This window comes from Ipomoea nil, unplaced genomic scaffold, assembly GCF_001879475.1.
Source record: "Ipomoea nil cultivar Tokyo-kokei standard unplaced genomic scaffold, Asagao_1.1 scaffold0268, whole genome shotgun sequence".
Taxonomy (NCBI): domain Eukaryota; kingdom Viridiplantae; phylum Streptophyta; class Magnoliopsida; order Solanales; family Convolvulaceae; genus Ipomoea; species Ipomoea nil.
The window spans coordinates 1,447,818-1,462,712 of NW_017616696.1; the positions used below are offsets into that span (position 1 = coordinate 1,447,818).

Consider the following 14,895-nt stretch of genomic DNA (forward strand, 5'->3'; position numbering starts at 1 on the left):
TCCAGCACAACCCATCTGTGAGCTGTCTGCTTCAGAATTAACCGAGCCGCAGAGATAAAGACGTGAGAAACGCAAGGATCCCGGACAACCCGGACGACGCGGACGGTAGAGGCTTCGGTCTTGCGAACGTCCGATTGTTCGGAATCGTCAGTGGCATTCTTCGATTCAAGACCTTTTGCGGAAGTTCGGATCACAGGTTGGAGCGAAGCACGGTGAAAAAATCAAAGGTCTGGAGCAGTATAAATTGAGACCAATTCGAAGAAGACATGAATAGATTTTGACTCCGGACTGTTATATCCCTAAGGACAGTGATATTATAAAATAAAAAATTTAGGCTGAGAAAGGACTACACGTGGCTTTGTGGGATTTAATCCGGAATTGCTGCTGCTGTGCTGGATTTGCTGCTGTGTCGGAGGGTGATCCGCAAGTGTAGGAGTTGGTTAAATTTGTTTTGTTGTTATTTTAAGCTTATATTCTAGTGTTTGTATTCAGACCATTATGTTGAGTGAATTTGATGACTGTTTTCCCTTCCTTTCTTCTGAAGTTCTCCCATTTCTTCTCTATTTTTCTTCATTTTCTGTCTATTTTTTCCCTCATTTCTTACTAAGGTACTGGAGGCAGTTTTGTTTATTCAAAAAGGAAGCAGAAGCATAACAAGTGGTATCAGAACTTACGTTCCTTGGCAAGTTAGGAGCTGAAATCCACCATGGTTACGGTACGAGACCTTGAAGAAACTCTCAGAACAGTGGAAGGGCAGATGACTGAAAACATTAACAATCTGGGGCAGATAACTGAAAACATTAACAATATGAGAGAGGAGATGAGAAATAGTCAGCAGACTGTGGAAGTGAAGATGGCTGAGAGTGTTGGAAGCATGAAAGCAGATCTGGATGCTTTCAGAAAGGAAATGCAGCAATGGATGGCCAACTAACATGGCCAATCTTTGGCAATTTCAACAGCCTCAAACTCGACCCACTGTATTAGACACCCCAGAAACGTCTAGACAAGCTGTTGAGCGTGATACTACGGTTGGTCTTGAGGTAAGAACCACTACTGTTCCTCCTCCTAATGTTCCCCCTCCTAATGATACTGATGATCATGATAGTCTTTCTGATGAACCAAGAGATAGATTCGAGCATGTCCGGAATTTTAGAGTGGAAAACCAAGAGATAGATTCGAGCTGGGTCCGGAGAGTTAATCAATTTTTTGACTACTACCAAATCATAGATGAACAGAAAATGGGATTTGTCAGCTTATATGTTAAGGGTAAAATTGATTATTGGATGGAAGGATACATAAATGACCATAGAGGGAGGGTGAACTGGGAAGATTTCTCTGTTGATGTTTGCAAGAGGTTTGGGATGTCTGTTGGGGTTAGTGTGGAAGAGGAATTTACTCTGCTTAGGCAAATCACCACTGTGTTGGCTTATACAGAGATGTTTGAGGAGTTGAGAGTGCAAGTGTTGAGGTTACAACCTTATACAACTGAATCCTTTTTCATTGCTAAATACATCACTGGTCTTAAAAGGAACCTCAGGTGTTTTGTCAAGCTGGCTGACCCTACAACATTACTAAGAGCCTATGAATGTGCCCGATTGTATGAAGAAGCATTGTCTGCTAATGATTCCTCGTTGAGGCAAACCTATGTAAGCAAAAATACAGTGGCTAAACCAGTACAGACCCAAAAAACTGGAGTAGTGGTCACTGATCTTAGCAAACCCTCTATGAATAATAATAATAGAGGAGTAAATCCTAGAAATATGGAGATGAACAGACTCCGGGAACAGGGTTTATGTTTCCATTGCAGAGAAAGATGGCAACCAGGTCACAAATGTAGAGAAAGAGCTCTAAATTGTATAAATGGAGTCTCAGATCATGTGAATGAATTGGAAGAGGATGAAGAAAGGGAAATGGATCAACCAGTAGCGGAATACATTCCAATGGAAAATGTTGAAGTCTCTTTCAATGCAATCCTTAGTGATAGTGGCAGGAACACTGTTAAGTTGCAAGGAGTGTTGGGAAAAAGAAGATTTGTCATCTTGGTAGATAGTGGAAGCACCCATAGTTTCATCAATCCTCAGTTGGTTCAATATAAAAGGGTAAAGCAATTACAAGAGGGTGGGTTAGAAGTCACAGTTGCTAATGGAGAAAAAATTAAATGTGATTTGAGTTGTCCTCGATTCCAGTGGAATATGCAGGGAAATCTATTTGAACATGATGTTTATCTGCTTAAGCTTGGAAGTTGTGATATGATTTTGGGAATGGACTGGATCCACAAACACTCTCCTATCCTCTTAGAAACGAAGCCAAACAGCATCACCATTAATCACAAGGGGTATAGAATTAAAATTATGGGATTAAGCACTAGCAAACAGTGGCAAGAAGTGGAATCTGCAGAAATGTGTAAGGTCATACAGCAAGGGGGAATGGGACTCATAGTGCAGTGTTGTGGAGTACAAGATGTGGAAGCTCTTATTGAGATTGAACCTGAAATCTCAGAAGTATTACAACAATTCAGTGATGTTTTTGGGGAACCAACAAAGCTACCGCCTTGCATATTGCATGATCATACTATACCTTTAATTCCTAATGCACAACCAGTGAACCAAAGACCCTATAGGTACTCCCATGAGCAAAAGGATGTGATAGAAGGATTGGTTACTGAAATGCTAGACAAGGGAATCATTACCCCTAGCCAGTCTAGCTTTGCTTCTCCTGTAGTGGTGGTCCCAAAGAAAGATGGAGGATGGAGATTTTGTGTTGACTACAAGGCACTTAATGCTCTCACCATTAAGAACAAATATCCTATCCCTATTGTTGAAGAATTGTTTTCTGAGTTAAGTGGGGCTTGCTACTTCACCAAAATTGACCTAAGGGCAGGTTATCATCAAATAAAGATGAAGGCAGGAGAGGAGTATAAGACAGCATTCAGGACACACAGTGGATTATATGAATTTAAGGTTATGCCATTCGGGCCTACAAATGCCCCAGCCACATTTCAAAATTTAATGAATGATGTCTTTCAACCATACCTGAGGAAATTTGTCTTAGTCTTCTTTGATGATATACTGGTTTACAGTCCCACACTGAAACAACATGTAGACCACATGTCTTCTGTACTACATCTACTAAGAGATAATTCCCTTTATGCCAAAAAGAGTAAGTGTTTCTTTGGATTAAAACAGCTTGAGTATTTGGGGCACATCATCTCTGGGGAAGGTGTTAAAACTGATCCAACCAAGGTGACTGCAGTCCAAGAGTGGCCTACACCCTCTTCATTAAAGGAGTTAAGGTGATTCCTTGGCTTAACCGGGTATTATAGGAGGTTCATTAGAAACTATGGTCTTATTAGCAGGCCACTCACTCATCTCTTGAAAAAAGAAGGACAACCAAAAGGAGGATTTAAATGGAATTCAGAAGCAGAGGAAGCCTTCCAGCAATTGAAAGATGCTTTGAGTAATGCTCCTGTATTAGCTCTCCCTGATTTTCAGAAGCCTTTTGTCATTGAAACTGATGCCAGCAGTGTGGGAATTGGAGCTGTTCTTATGCAAGAGGAGAGGCCTTTGGCTTACTACAGTAAAGGGCTAGGTCCCAGGCATGTTGGATTGTCTCCTTATGAGAAGGAGTATCTCTCCATCATTAATGCCGTTGATAAGTGGAGGCAATACTTGCAAAACAAGCACTTCATTATTAGGACAGATCAACAAAGCCTTAAATATCTCATGGAGCAGAGGATTACAACAACAATTCAACAGAGGGGATTAACTAAATTACTAGGCTTGGATTATGAGATCCAATACAAAAAGGGAACTGAAAATAGAGCAACAGATGCTCTTTCTAGAAGGCATGAAGAAGAAGGGTCTGTTATGGCCATTACAGTTGTAATTCCGGCTTGGCAAGAGGAAATTCTCAAAAGTTATGCTCAAGATAGTTGGGTTGCTGATAAGTTGGCTGCTGTACAGTTGGATCCTGTATCTCAACCACTATTTAGTCAAGAGAAAGGAATCCTCAGGTACAAGGGGAGGTTATATGTAGGCACTGCTGGGGGCCTTAGACAGAAAATTTTGGAAGCAGTCCATGATTCAGCTTTGGGAGGACACTCTAGAACCTTGGGAACGTACCAGAGAGCTAAAGTATCATTCTATTGGCCACACATGAAACAAGATATTACTCAGTATGTCCAAGAGTGTGGCACATGCCAAAGGAACAAAACAGAAAATGTCCACAGCCCAGGATTATTGCAGCCACTCAGTGTACCAGATCATGCTTGGGTTCATATCACAATGGACTTCATTGAGGGCCTTCTAAAATCTGATTTGAAAGATGTTATCATGGTGGTAGTTGACATGTTCAACAAATATGCTCATTTCCTACCCTTGGCCTATCCTTTTACTGCAAAAGAAGTGGCAACTCTCTTCTTTGGCAATATATATAAACTCCATGGTTTACCTCAAAGCATAATTAGTGATAGAGACAAAGTCTTCACCAGCAATTTTTGGCAAGAATTATTCAGGAAGCTGAATGTCAGATTGAATCTTAGTACATCTTACCATCCTAGATGGCCAGTCAGAAAGATTGAATAGATGTTTGGAAACTTATCTCCGGTGTGCCACCTCACATCAACCCAGAAGCTGGAAAAAATGGCTTACTCTTGCGAAATATTGGTATAACACCAATTACCACACTTCATTAAAAATGACTCCATTTCAAGCCCTTTATGGGTACGCTCCTCACATGTTCTTAGCAGAGCAGTCAACTCCAGTCTCAGGGGCAGAGGTGAAGGAATGGCTAACTAGCAGAGAGACAGTGCTGGCTATCTTAAAACATAACCTACTTAAGGCTCAAAACAGGATGAAACAATATGCAGATAAACAAAGGACCGATATAGTTCTTTCTTTGGGAGATTAGGTATATCTCAAGCTGCAACCTTATAGACAGACTTCAACAGCAGTACGAAGAAATCTTAAGTTGAGTTCCAAGTTCTATGGTCCCTATGAGATCATTGAGAGAATTGGTGAAGTGGCATACAAGCTTAGGTTGCCAGCTGGGTGTCTTATTCACCCTGTGTTTCATGTGTCCCAACTAAAGAGAAAGGTGGGAAGACACCATCCACCTCAAGTTGATCCCCCTCTCACTGGTCCGAATGGACAACTTCTCACTGAACCAATAGCCATTTTGCAGAGAAGAATGGTGAAAAGAAACAATGCTGCCCAGGTGGAAGTTCTGATCCAGTGGGCCAATTTGAGTCCAGAAGAAGCAACTTGTGAAGATTATAATCATTTGAAGGCTCAATTTCCACAATTCAATCCTTGAGGACAAGGATCAGGTTAAGGGGAGGGGATTGTTATATCCCTAAGGACAGTGATATTATAAAATAAAAAATTTAGGCTGAGAAAGGACTACACGTGGCTTTGTGGGATTTAATCCGGAATTGCTGCTGCTGTGCTGGATTTGCTGCTGTGTTGGAGGGTGATCAGCAAGTGTAGGAGTTGGTTAAATTTGTTTTGTCGTTATTTTAAGCTTATATTCTAGTGTTTGTATTCAGACAATTATGTTGAGTGAATTTGATGACTGTTTTCCCTTCATTTCTTCTGAAGTTCTCCCATTTCTTCTCTATTTTTCTTCCTTTTCTGTCTATTTTTTCCCTCATTTCTTATTAAGGTACTGGAGGCAGTTTTGTTTATTCAAAAAGGAAGCAGAAGCATAACACGGACCAATTCCGGAGGCTTCCGATGAGCGGCTGTTCATGGGTTCGGAGGTGACGAATTCTTCCTTTCAGAGGCGGACGTTTCCGGTGGTCAACAGATTCCCCTTCGTCAGCAATATTATTTCTCCTGGTTCTTTTTCAATTTAATTCACTTTGCATCTTGTTTAATTAGTGGTGGTTCCTAAATTCGTGATTTGTGAAAGGATTACTACGTGGAGTACAGAGTTAATTACAAATTTTAATTACAGTGCTTAAAGTTTAAGTTTGATGTTAATTACAATTAGCAAAGTCATTTTGCCTGCCAATCTTTGTTAATCACAATGCTTTGCTAATTAGTTTGTTCTATAACATGTTGATTTTACCATGAATATTTTGTAGCAAGTGATTTAATATAGCCCATTAATTATATTTTATCTAATGATTTTAGATTGAGATTAGTTGAGTTGAATTTGATCAATTTAGTTTGAGTTAATCTATTGAGGGAATTAATTGAGTTAATCTCGCATTTATTTTCATTTCATTGTTAATTTATTGTTTTCCTTGCCTTTATTTTCGCATGCGCTTCCATTTAGTTTAATTCATATTGATTGTTATTCTGCTTTCTGATTTAATTTTATTGTTTACTTCCTGAGTTTTATTGTTCTTTATCTTTCGCTTTTGATCATAATACCTTAAGTTATCTAGTTTTTATTGATTTACTGCAATTAAAACTTTATATTAAATTCTCTCTTTTCACTCTTTTAAGTATTTAAATTGCATTGTATCAATTCCCGATGGGTTCGATCCCTGCTTTTGCACACTATCACTACAACTGAGTCGTGCACTTGCGAGGACAAATATAATTAAAATTGTCCATCATTTTTTACAACGAATGTACAAGCTCACAACGGTAGATCATAATGAAAGGAATTCACGAAAGAGATACGAAGAAGATATTTCAAAGGTAATACAACAATATCAAAGGATTCCAATCAAAGGATTACGACGAATAGATAGGCTCAAGTATCAATTCAATCAAGAATCTTGAAGGTTATCACAGGGAAATCACACACTAGTACCAATACACAATGTATCTAGATGCAAGCCAACATGGTAATCACAAAGGCTCATACGAATAACATAAACTTCATTCGAACCCAACGAATCACAATATTGGATTACAACCACGATTCAAGACTCATAACCTAACCATAAGGTTCACCAAACATGACTCTAGACTTACAAGACATCAATAAAGACACACAAATATTCGGGGATCAACGAATCAAGAAGCCAACAATATATGTACCAGTGGGTGGTTTGGACGGGTGGCAAAGTTCCCGCCGAAAACCCCACACCGTACCAGCGGGTGGTTTCGGCAGGTATTGAACCACCCGCCGAACCCGTGCTGAACACCCTTGTACCGGCGGGTGGTAAACTGCCCGCCAGGCCCCCATCGGTACCGAACCTGTAGTAGGAATCTCACTTCAAGAAAAATTTCAAGAATGTGCAAATCCAAGTTCAAATACGTACCTCAATACTCACATTAACAACAAATGGGACTTGAATACAAGGAATAGCTCATCAAATAACATCAAACAACCCTAGATACAAGCTCTCCAATAGCATAATCACAAGAATCTCACCACACAAGAACATCAAGAAATCATATATCTCACCACACAAGAACATCAAGAAATCATATATAGCAAGGAAAATAGGTTTTGTTGGACATAGGGTTACCTCCTTAGCTTAGCAAACACCTCCAATCTCACCAAGATCACTCTAGCAACCTTCAACTCCTTAACATCTAAGAACCCAAAAACCCCTTGGTGAAATAAAGAAGGAAAATAAAATAGGAAGAAGGTTCTTACCATTATCTAGCTTGAAGAGTTATAAAAGATGGATCTTTCTTGATTTCTTGAAGATGAAATGAAGACCAAATGCTTGAGTGGGGAAGAGGGTGAAGATGGCGTGAGGGGGAAGCTAGGAAAGAAAGAGAAGAATGATCTTGGGTAGGGTTTTAGTCCTCCTCATATAATACAATATAGATATACATATATGTATAGATTAGGGTAGGAGATATTTTAGAGTCAGGTAACATATGGGCTAGGGCTTTTATTTAATTCAAGGGGATCCAAATTGAGCTTTTGCAATTGTAAGGAACAATAGTGTAGATAAAATAATGTTTACATGGGTTTGGGCTAGAAGGATTAAATAGATTTATACAAGGAATATATCATGAAGTCCATACCAAGGATCCAATTAGATATATAAGACTTAGAATATTTGGGCTTGGAATAAATACTAGGCTAGGATTATTTAAAATAGGGAAATTGGGCTCATTAAATAAGGAAATTAATTTTCAATTAAGAAATACTCGTAGGGATTGGTTCGGAAATTAAGTAAAGATTTTCGGGGTGTCATAGGAGGAGTGGGCGCAGTTGCGCCCATTGTGGCTCCGCCTCTGGGTAAAACAATCTATATCTATACTATTAATAAAAATCAAATCCTCCATTTTAACTTCCCGCCCAAAACAACCTTGTGCTATTAAACTTTGCGTAATATTGCAAAATAGTGTAACACAATTCCTAATAGAATATATTGTTATTAACTTTCCTATTCGTACTACAATTTTACATCGAAATTCCTATTGTAATCTATACTATTATTAAAAACAACATCCTCATTTATTGCATTCCCGCCTAAACAATAGAAAAGAAATAATCTATACTATTATTAAAAACAAAATGCTCATTTATTACATTCCCGCTCAAACAATAGAAAAGAAATAATAATAAGTAATTCGTATTAAGTAATTTTCGTTTCTTTTTATATAATAATCAGTAATACTTATTAAGGAATAATAATAATCAGTCAATTAGAAAATAATAATACTTATTAAGGAGTAATAATAATCACTCAATAGAAAAGAAATAATAATCAGTAATACTTATCAAGGATTAATAATCAATAATATTTTCCTTTTCATTTTCAGTCTACTATTAATAAAAGCAAAATCCTCCATTTTAATTTTCCATCCAAAACAGTCCTATACTATTTAGGTTTGCATAATATTGTAAAATAGTGTAATACAATTTCCATAGAATACATTGTTATTAACTTTTCTATTCGTACTAGAATTCTACATTCAAATTCATATTCTAATCTATACTATTGTTAAAAATAAAATCCTCATTTATTGCATTCCCGCCTAATCACTTTCGCTCAAACAATAGAAAAGAAATAATAATAAGTAATACTTATTAAGTAATTTTCGTTTCCTTTTATATAATAATCAGTAATACTTATTAAGGAATAATAATAATTAGTCAATTAGTAAATAATAATAATACTTATTAAGGAATAATAATAATCATTCAATAAAAAATGAATAATAATCAATAATACTAATTAAGAAATAATAATCAATAATATTTTCCTTTTCCATTTTCAGTCAATTGAGAATTCTTCCCCATTTCTTTTTCTATAATAATGAGTAATACTTATTAAGGAATAATAATACTTATTAAAAACAAAATCTTCCTTTTTAATTTTCTGCCCAAACAATTAATAATAATAAGGGTTGCAATAAAAAACGGAAAAGTAGAAAAGAATCAATAATTTGAGAAGTCATAATTTTCTAAAATTATTTATACACGTTACTGTTAATCTAATGAATATGATCAATATAAGGAAGATTTTGTTGAAAAAAAAAAGAAGAAAGGGGGGAGGGGGAGGGGGAGGGGGGAAGAATCGCTATTCACACATTCATGGCCCAAACCGTGATGTCAAGGGAATAATATCATAATGAATTTTTAAATTAAAATATATAAAATTATAAATAAGCTTACAAGTTTTCATCTGACCTATCTCCCTGCATATTCTTCCACTAACAAAACTTACCCATGCCTAAAACTAAAAAAGCGATGAATATAACTAAAGACAATCAAATTTGACCTAATAGCAACAATTTTAAAAAATAATAATTTTAATCAATTACAATTCAATATCTCCCTTTGTGATATATTCTACTCTACTATTAGTAAGTAGATAATAACATTAAAGGGATATTCTTTATTTTCATGCTTTCTCTTGAATTGGCCAACCTCATAAGAAATTCATCAAAGAAATAAATATGTTTTTTTTAGCTTCCAAATTTATATTCTAATGTTTAAATCCAAACGTTGCATTAAAATATTTATATTTATTATTTTATAAAAATTTACCTAGCTACCACATGTGACAAAATGGAATACAATTAATAACCAACTATAAATAAAAAAAAAAAAGTAAGTAATTACACGTCAAGATGATAATATTAAGAAGTAAATTTAAAATGAAAACATCGCATGCATCACTCTTAATATAGAATTCTCTTAATCATTAAATAGTAAAAATTCAATAAAATAACCATACTAAGAGTCATATAATGTATGTTAGGAAAAAAAATTTGTGACAGGGTGTAACATTACTGTATAAAATATAATCTAATCATTGGTCAAAATTTATACAATTGTTCTTATATATGTGGACGTAGTAGCAATTAATTACAAATCAATATCTCCATTTGTGATATGTTCTACCCTTTTAGTAAGTTGATTAAAATATTTATATTTATTATTTGTCAAGGATTGACCTAGCTACCACAAGTTATTAAAAAAAAACGAAACTAAAATAAGTAATTGCACGTCAAGATGATAGTATTAAGAAGTAAATAAAAAATGAGAATATTTTGCATCACTCTTAATATAGAATATAATTCTCTTAATCATTAAATAGTAAAAATCTAATAAAATAACCATAATAAGTCATATAATGTATATTAGGAAAAAATATTCGTGACAGGGTGTAACATTACTATAAAAAAAAAAATTTAGTCAATTTACCTCATATATGTGGCCCTATAAATATCATATCATCTCAGCATGCTTAATAGCCCACCCAAGATCGATAAAGATTTAAAAACCATAAATCAATCTTGAGCACTTAGCTTCTTTCCTATTTTCTCTTTTCCAATAAATATCATGACAAGAAAGGAGATTAAGATTGGCATATATTGTGAATCAATCGAAAAGAAAAGCCTCCTACCAAAAACGAAAGAGAGGGATGGTGAAAAAGCTTAATGAGCTAACCATTCTTTGCAGTGCGGATGCGGCCATGATAATGTATAGCTCGTTTGAGCTGGGGCCAGTGATATGGCCTACTGTTGAAAGGGTTCAAGAGCTGATTGCTAGGTTCATGCAGTTGCCGGACGTGCAACAAACGCGGCGAATGATGAGCCAGGACAGCTTTGTTGCGCAATGGCTTGAAAAGTTGGGCACTCAGCTTCTAAAATTGAAGCAAGAGAACAGGGAGAAAGAGATGAATGCAGTGATGCATCAAATTTTTCGCGGAGGACAGATAGTTGATCATCTGAGTTCCGTAGATTTAAACGACCTGGGTTGGGTTTTAAACACGAATATCGCTCAAAGTGTTATGAGGTTGGTTAGAGATTCCCCAACTCTGGCTCCTCCTTCAGTAGTTGCTCCAGCAGATGTGTTTTCTGGGCAAAGCGATCAAGGCATGGTGGGTAGGCAAACTCCCAATCTTAATCCTGCGTGGAACTGGACTTTCAGTAATCAAAATGACCCAACTCAGGGGGTACCCGGGCCCAGCACCTCCCAACAAAATCATTAAGTTTCCTTGGATTGTAATTCTCTAGCTTACTGTTTTTAATTAATTTAATTTGTTGTATGTTTAAATTGATGCATTCTATTGGGAAATTTCAGTTGTGTGTTTTTATGTTTTTATGGTGTTTTGGTTTTTCCGGTTCAAGGTTCACATCCCTTTACATTTACAAATTTTAGTTGTACAAAATCATTCTCAAAATACATAAATATAAAAGATAATCAAAGTTCATATCTCTTTAGATTGACACAAATTATAATAGAAGTAATGACATATCTATTGTTCCAAGTATAAAATTTGACGCAATTAATTGCAATGCAAATTTCCCATGTTCTTCATGGGGATTCCTGGTCTCCGTTACAGCGAGTATGGGGATGGGGAAATATTTAGAGAACGAGGCGGGGAATATTATTGGACGAGAAGAACATTACACCCTCAGATGAAATAAAGAATTGAGGGCTCTTTTGTATTTTGGATAAGCTTTCTGTTGTAACCGCTGTCCCCGCCATCTTGGCTTTGTACTTGTATGCGTTCGTCTTCACCATTGTAAAGTAATGAAAACAGTTAGACCATACTGTCAAGCTCTTCACCCTTTCCCTCTCTAATCTCTTACGCTGCGTTCATCATGGTATCAGAGGTGCGGCGAGGGAGCTACGCCGCCGCGGTCACCGGTGAGTCTAGCCAGGAGGTTCATCCAGAGTCGCCCGTAGACAACACGCAGAGAGTTCCCGTTCCACAGAGGAACAATGTTGCTGGAGATCTGGATAATCCTCTCTACCTGAGCATCAACGAGAATCCTAATGCAATTCTTGTTAGTCCTCCTCTTTCCGGTATCAGTAACAATGCGTCGTGGAGTAACTCCATGCGAGTAGCTCTCGAACTCAAAAACAAATGGGGAATCGTCGATGGAAGTGTCCTTGCGCCGGAGAGAACTCACAACCACTACAACACCTGGAGAAGATGCAATCTAATCGCATCTTCATGGATCCTGAGGTCTATTCACACATCCATGGCCCAAACCGTGATGTCAAGGGAATAATATCATAATGAATTTTTAAATTAAAATATATAAAATTATAAATAAGCTTACAAGTTTTCATCTGACCTATCTCCCTGCACATTCTTCCACTAACAAAACTTACCCATGCCTAAAACTAAAAAAGCGATGAATATAACTAAAGACAATCAAATTTGACCTAATAGCAACAATTTTAAAAAATAATAATTTTAATCAATTACAATTCAATATCTCCCTTTGTGATATATTCTACTCTACTATTAGTAAGTAGATAATAACATTAAAGGGATATTCTTTATTTTCATGCTTTCTCTTGAATTGCCCAACCTCATAAGAAATTAATCAAAGAAATAAATATGTTTTTTTTTTAGATTCCAAATTTATATTCTAATGTTTAAATCCAAACGTTGCATTAAAATATTTATATTTATTATTTTATAAAAATTTACCTAGCTACCACATGTGACAAAATGGAATACATTTAATAACCAACTATTAAAAAAAAATAAAAGTAAGTAATTAAATGTCTAGATGATAATATTAAGAAGTAAATTTAAAATGAAAATATCGCATGCATCACTCTTAATATAGAATTCGCTTAATCATTAAATAGTAAAAATTCAATAAAATAACCATACTAAGAGTCATATAATGTATGTTAGGAAAAAAAATTTGTGACAGGGTGTAACATTACTGTAAAAAATATAATCTAAGCATTTGTCAAAATTTATACAATTGTTCTTATATATGTGGACGTAGTAGCAATTAATTACAAATCAATATCTCCATTTGTGATATGTTATACCCTTTTAGTAAGTTGATTAAAATATTTATATTTATTATTTGTCAAGGATTGACCTAGCTACCACAAGTGATTAAAAAAAAAACGAAACTAAAATAAGTAATTGCACGTCAAGATGATAATATTAAGAAGCAAATTAAAAATGAGAGTATTTTGCATCACTCTTAATATAGAATATAATTCTCTTAATCATTAAATAGTAAAAACCAAATAAAATAACCATAATAAGTCATATAATGTATCGTATATTAGGAAAAAATATTCGTGACAGCGTGTAACATTACTATAAAAAAAATAATTTAGTCAATTTACCTCGTATATGTGGCCCTATAAATATCACATCATCTCAGCATGCTTAATAGCCCACACAAGATCGATAAAGATTTAAAAACCATAAATCAAACTTGAGCACTTAGCTTCTTCCTCTTTTCTCTTTTCCAATAAATATCATGGCAAGAAGGAGATTAAGATTGGCATATATTGTGAATCAATCGAAAAGAAAAGCCTCCTACCAAAAACGAAAGAGAGGGATGGTGAAAAAGCTTAATGAGCTAACCGTTCTTTGCAGTGCGGATGCGGCCATGATAATGTATAGCTCGTTTGAGCTGGGGCCAGTGATATGGCCTACTGTTGAAAGGGTTCAAGAGCTGATTGCTAGGTTCATGCAGTTACCGGACGTGCAACAAACGCGGCGAATGATGAGCCAGGACAGCTTTGTTGCGCAATGGCTTGAAAAGTTGGGCACTCAGCTTCTAAAATTGAAGCAAGAGAACAGGGAGAAAGAGATGAATGCAGTGATGCATCAAATTTTTCGCGGAGGACAGATAGTTGATCATCTGAGTTCCGTAGATTTAAACGACCTGGGTTGGGTTTTAAACACGAATATCGCTCAAAGTGTTATGAGGTTGGTTAGAGATTCCCCAACTCTGGCTCCTCCTTCAGTTGTTGCTCCAGCAGATGTGTTTTCTGGGCAAAGCGATCAAGGCATGGTGGGTAGGCAAACTCCCAATCTTAATCCTGCGTGGAACTGGACTTTCAGTAATCAAAATGACCCAACTCAGGGGGTACCCGGGCCCAGCACCTCCCAACAAAATCATTAAGTTTCCTTGGATTGTAATTCTCTAGCTTACTGTTTTTAATTAATTTAATTTGTTGTATGTTTAAATTGATGCATTCTATTGGGAAATTTCAGTTGTGTGTTTTTATGTTTTTATGGTGTTTTGGTTTTTCCGGTTCAAGGTTCACATCCCTTTACATTGACAAATTTTAGTTGTACAAAATCATTATCAAAATACATAAATATAAAAGATAATCAAAGTTCATATCTCTTTAAATTGACACAAATTATAATAGAAGTAATGACATATCTATTGTTCCAAGTATTAAATTTGACGCAATTAATTGCAATGCAAATTTCCCATGTTCTTCATGGGGATTCCTGATCTCCGTTACAGCGAGTATGGGGATGTGGAAATATTTAATATAATATATCTATAATATATATTAAATATAATATATTTATATATTATATTTATATATTGAGAAGAGAGAGAGTGAGAGAGGAAAAATAACTCTTTGAATTGATGATTAATGAATGAACAATACTAACCTATTTATACTAAAAGATAACCACTAATAAAGCTAAAGATTAGGAGTAATGCTCCATGTAAAGCTACAATTAAGGCCACAATCTATGTAGTGATACCATGCATAACCCAC

At 35.7% G+C, this 14,895-nt stretch overlaps 2 protein-coding genes across 2 annotated transcripts; both read left to right on the forward strand.

Moving 5' to 3' along the window:
- Nucleotides 1-10,795: 10,795 nt before the first annotated feature.
- LOC109152234 (agamous-like MADS-box protein AGL80) lies at nucleotides 10,796-11,365 on the forward strand. Its single transcript, XM_019299825.1, has one exon. The coding sequence runs from the start codon at nucleotides 10,796-10,798 to the stop codon at nucleotides 11,363-11,365; it is 570 nt and encodes a 189-aa protein (XP_019155370.1).
- A 2,341-nt stretch (nucleotides 11,366-13,706) lies between these two features.
- LOC109152244 (agamous-like MADS-box protein AGL80) lies at nucleotides 13,707-14,276 on the forward strand. The gene has a single exon (XM_019299834.1). The coding sequence runs from the start codon at nucleotides 13,707-13,709 to the stop codon at nucleotides 14,274-14,276; it is 570 nt and encodes a 189-aa protein (XP_019155379.1).
- Nucleotides 14,277-14,895: the final 619 nt, after the last annotated feature.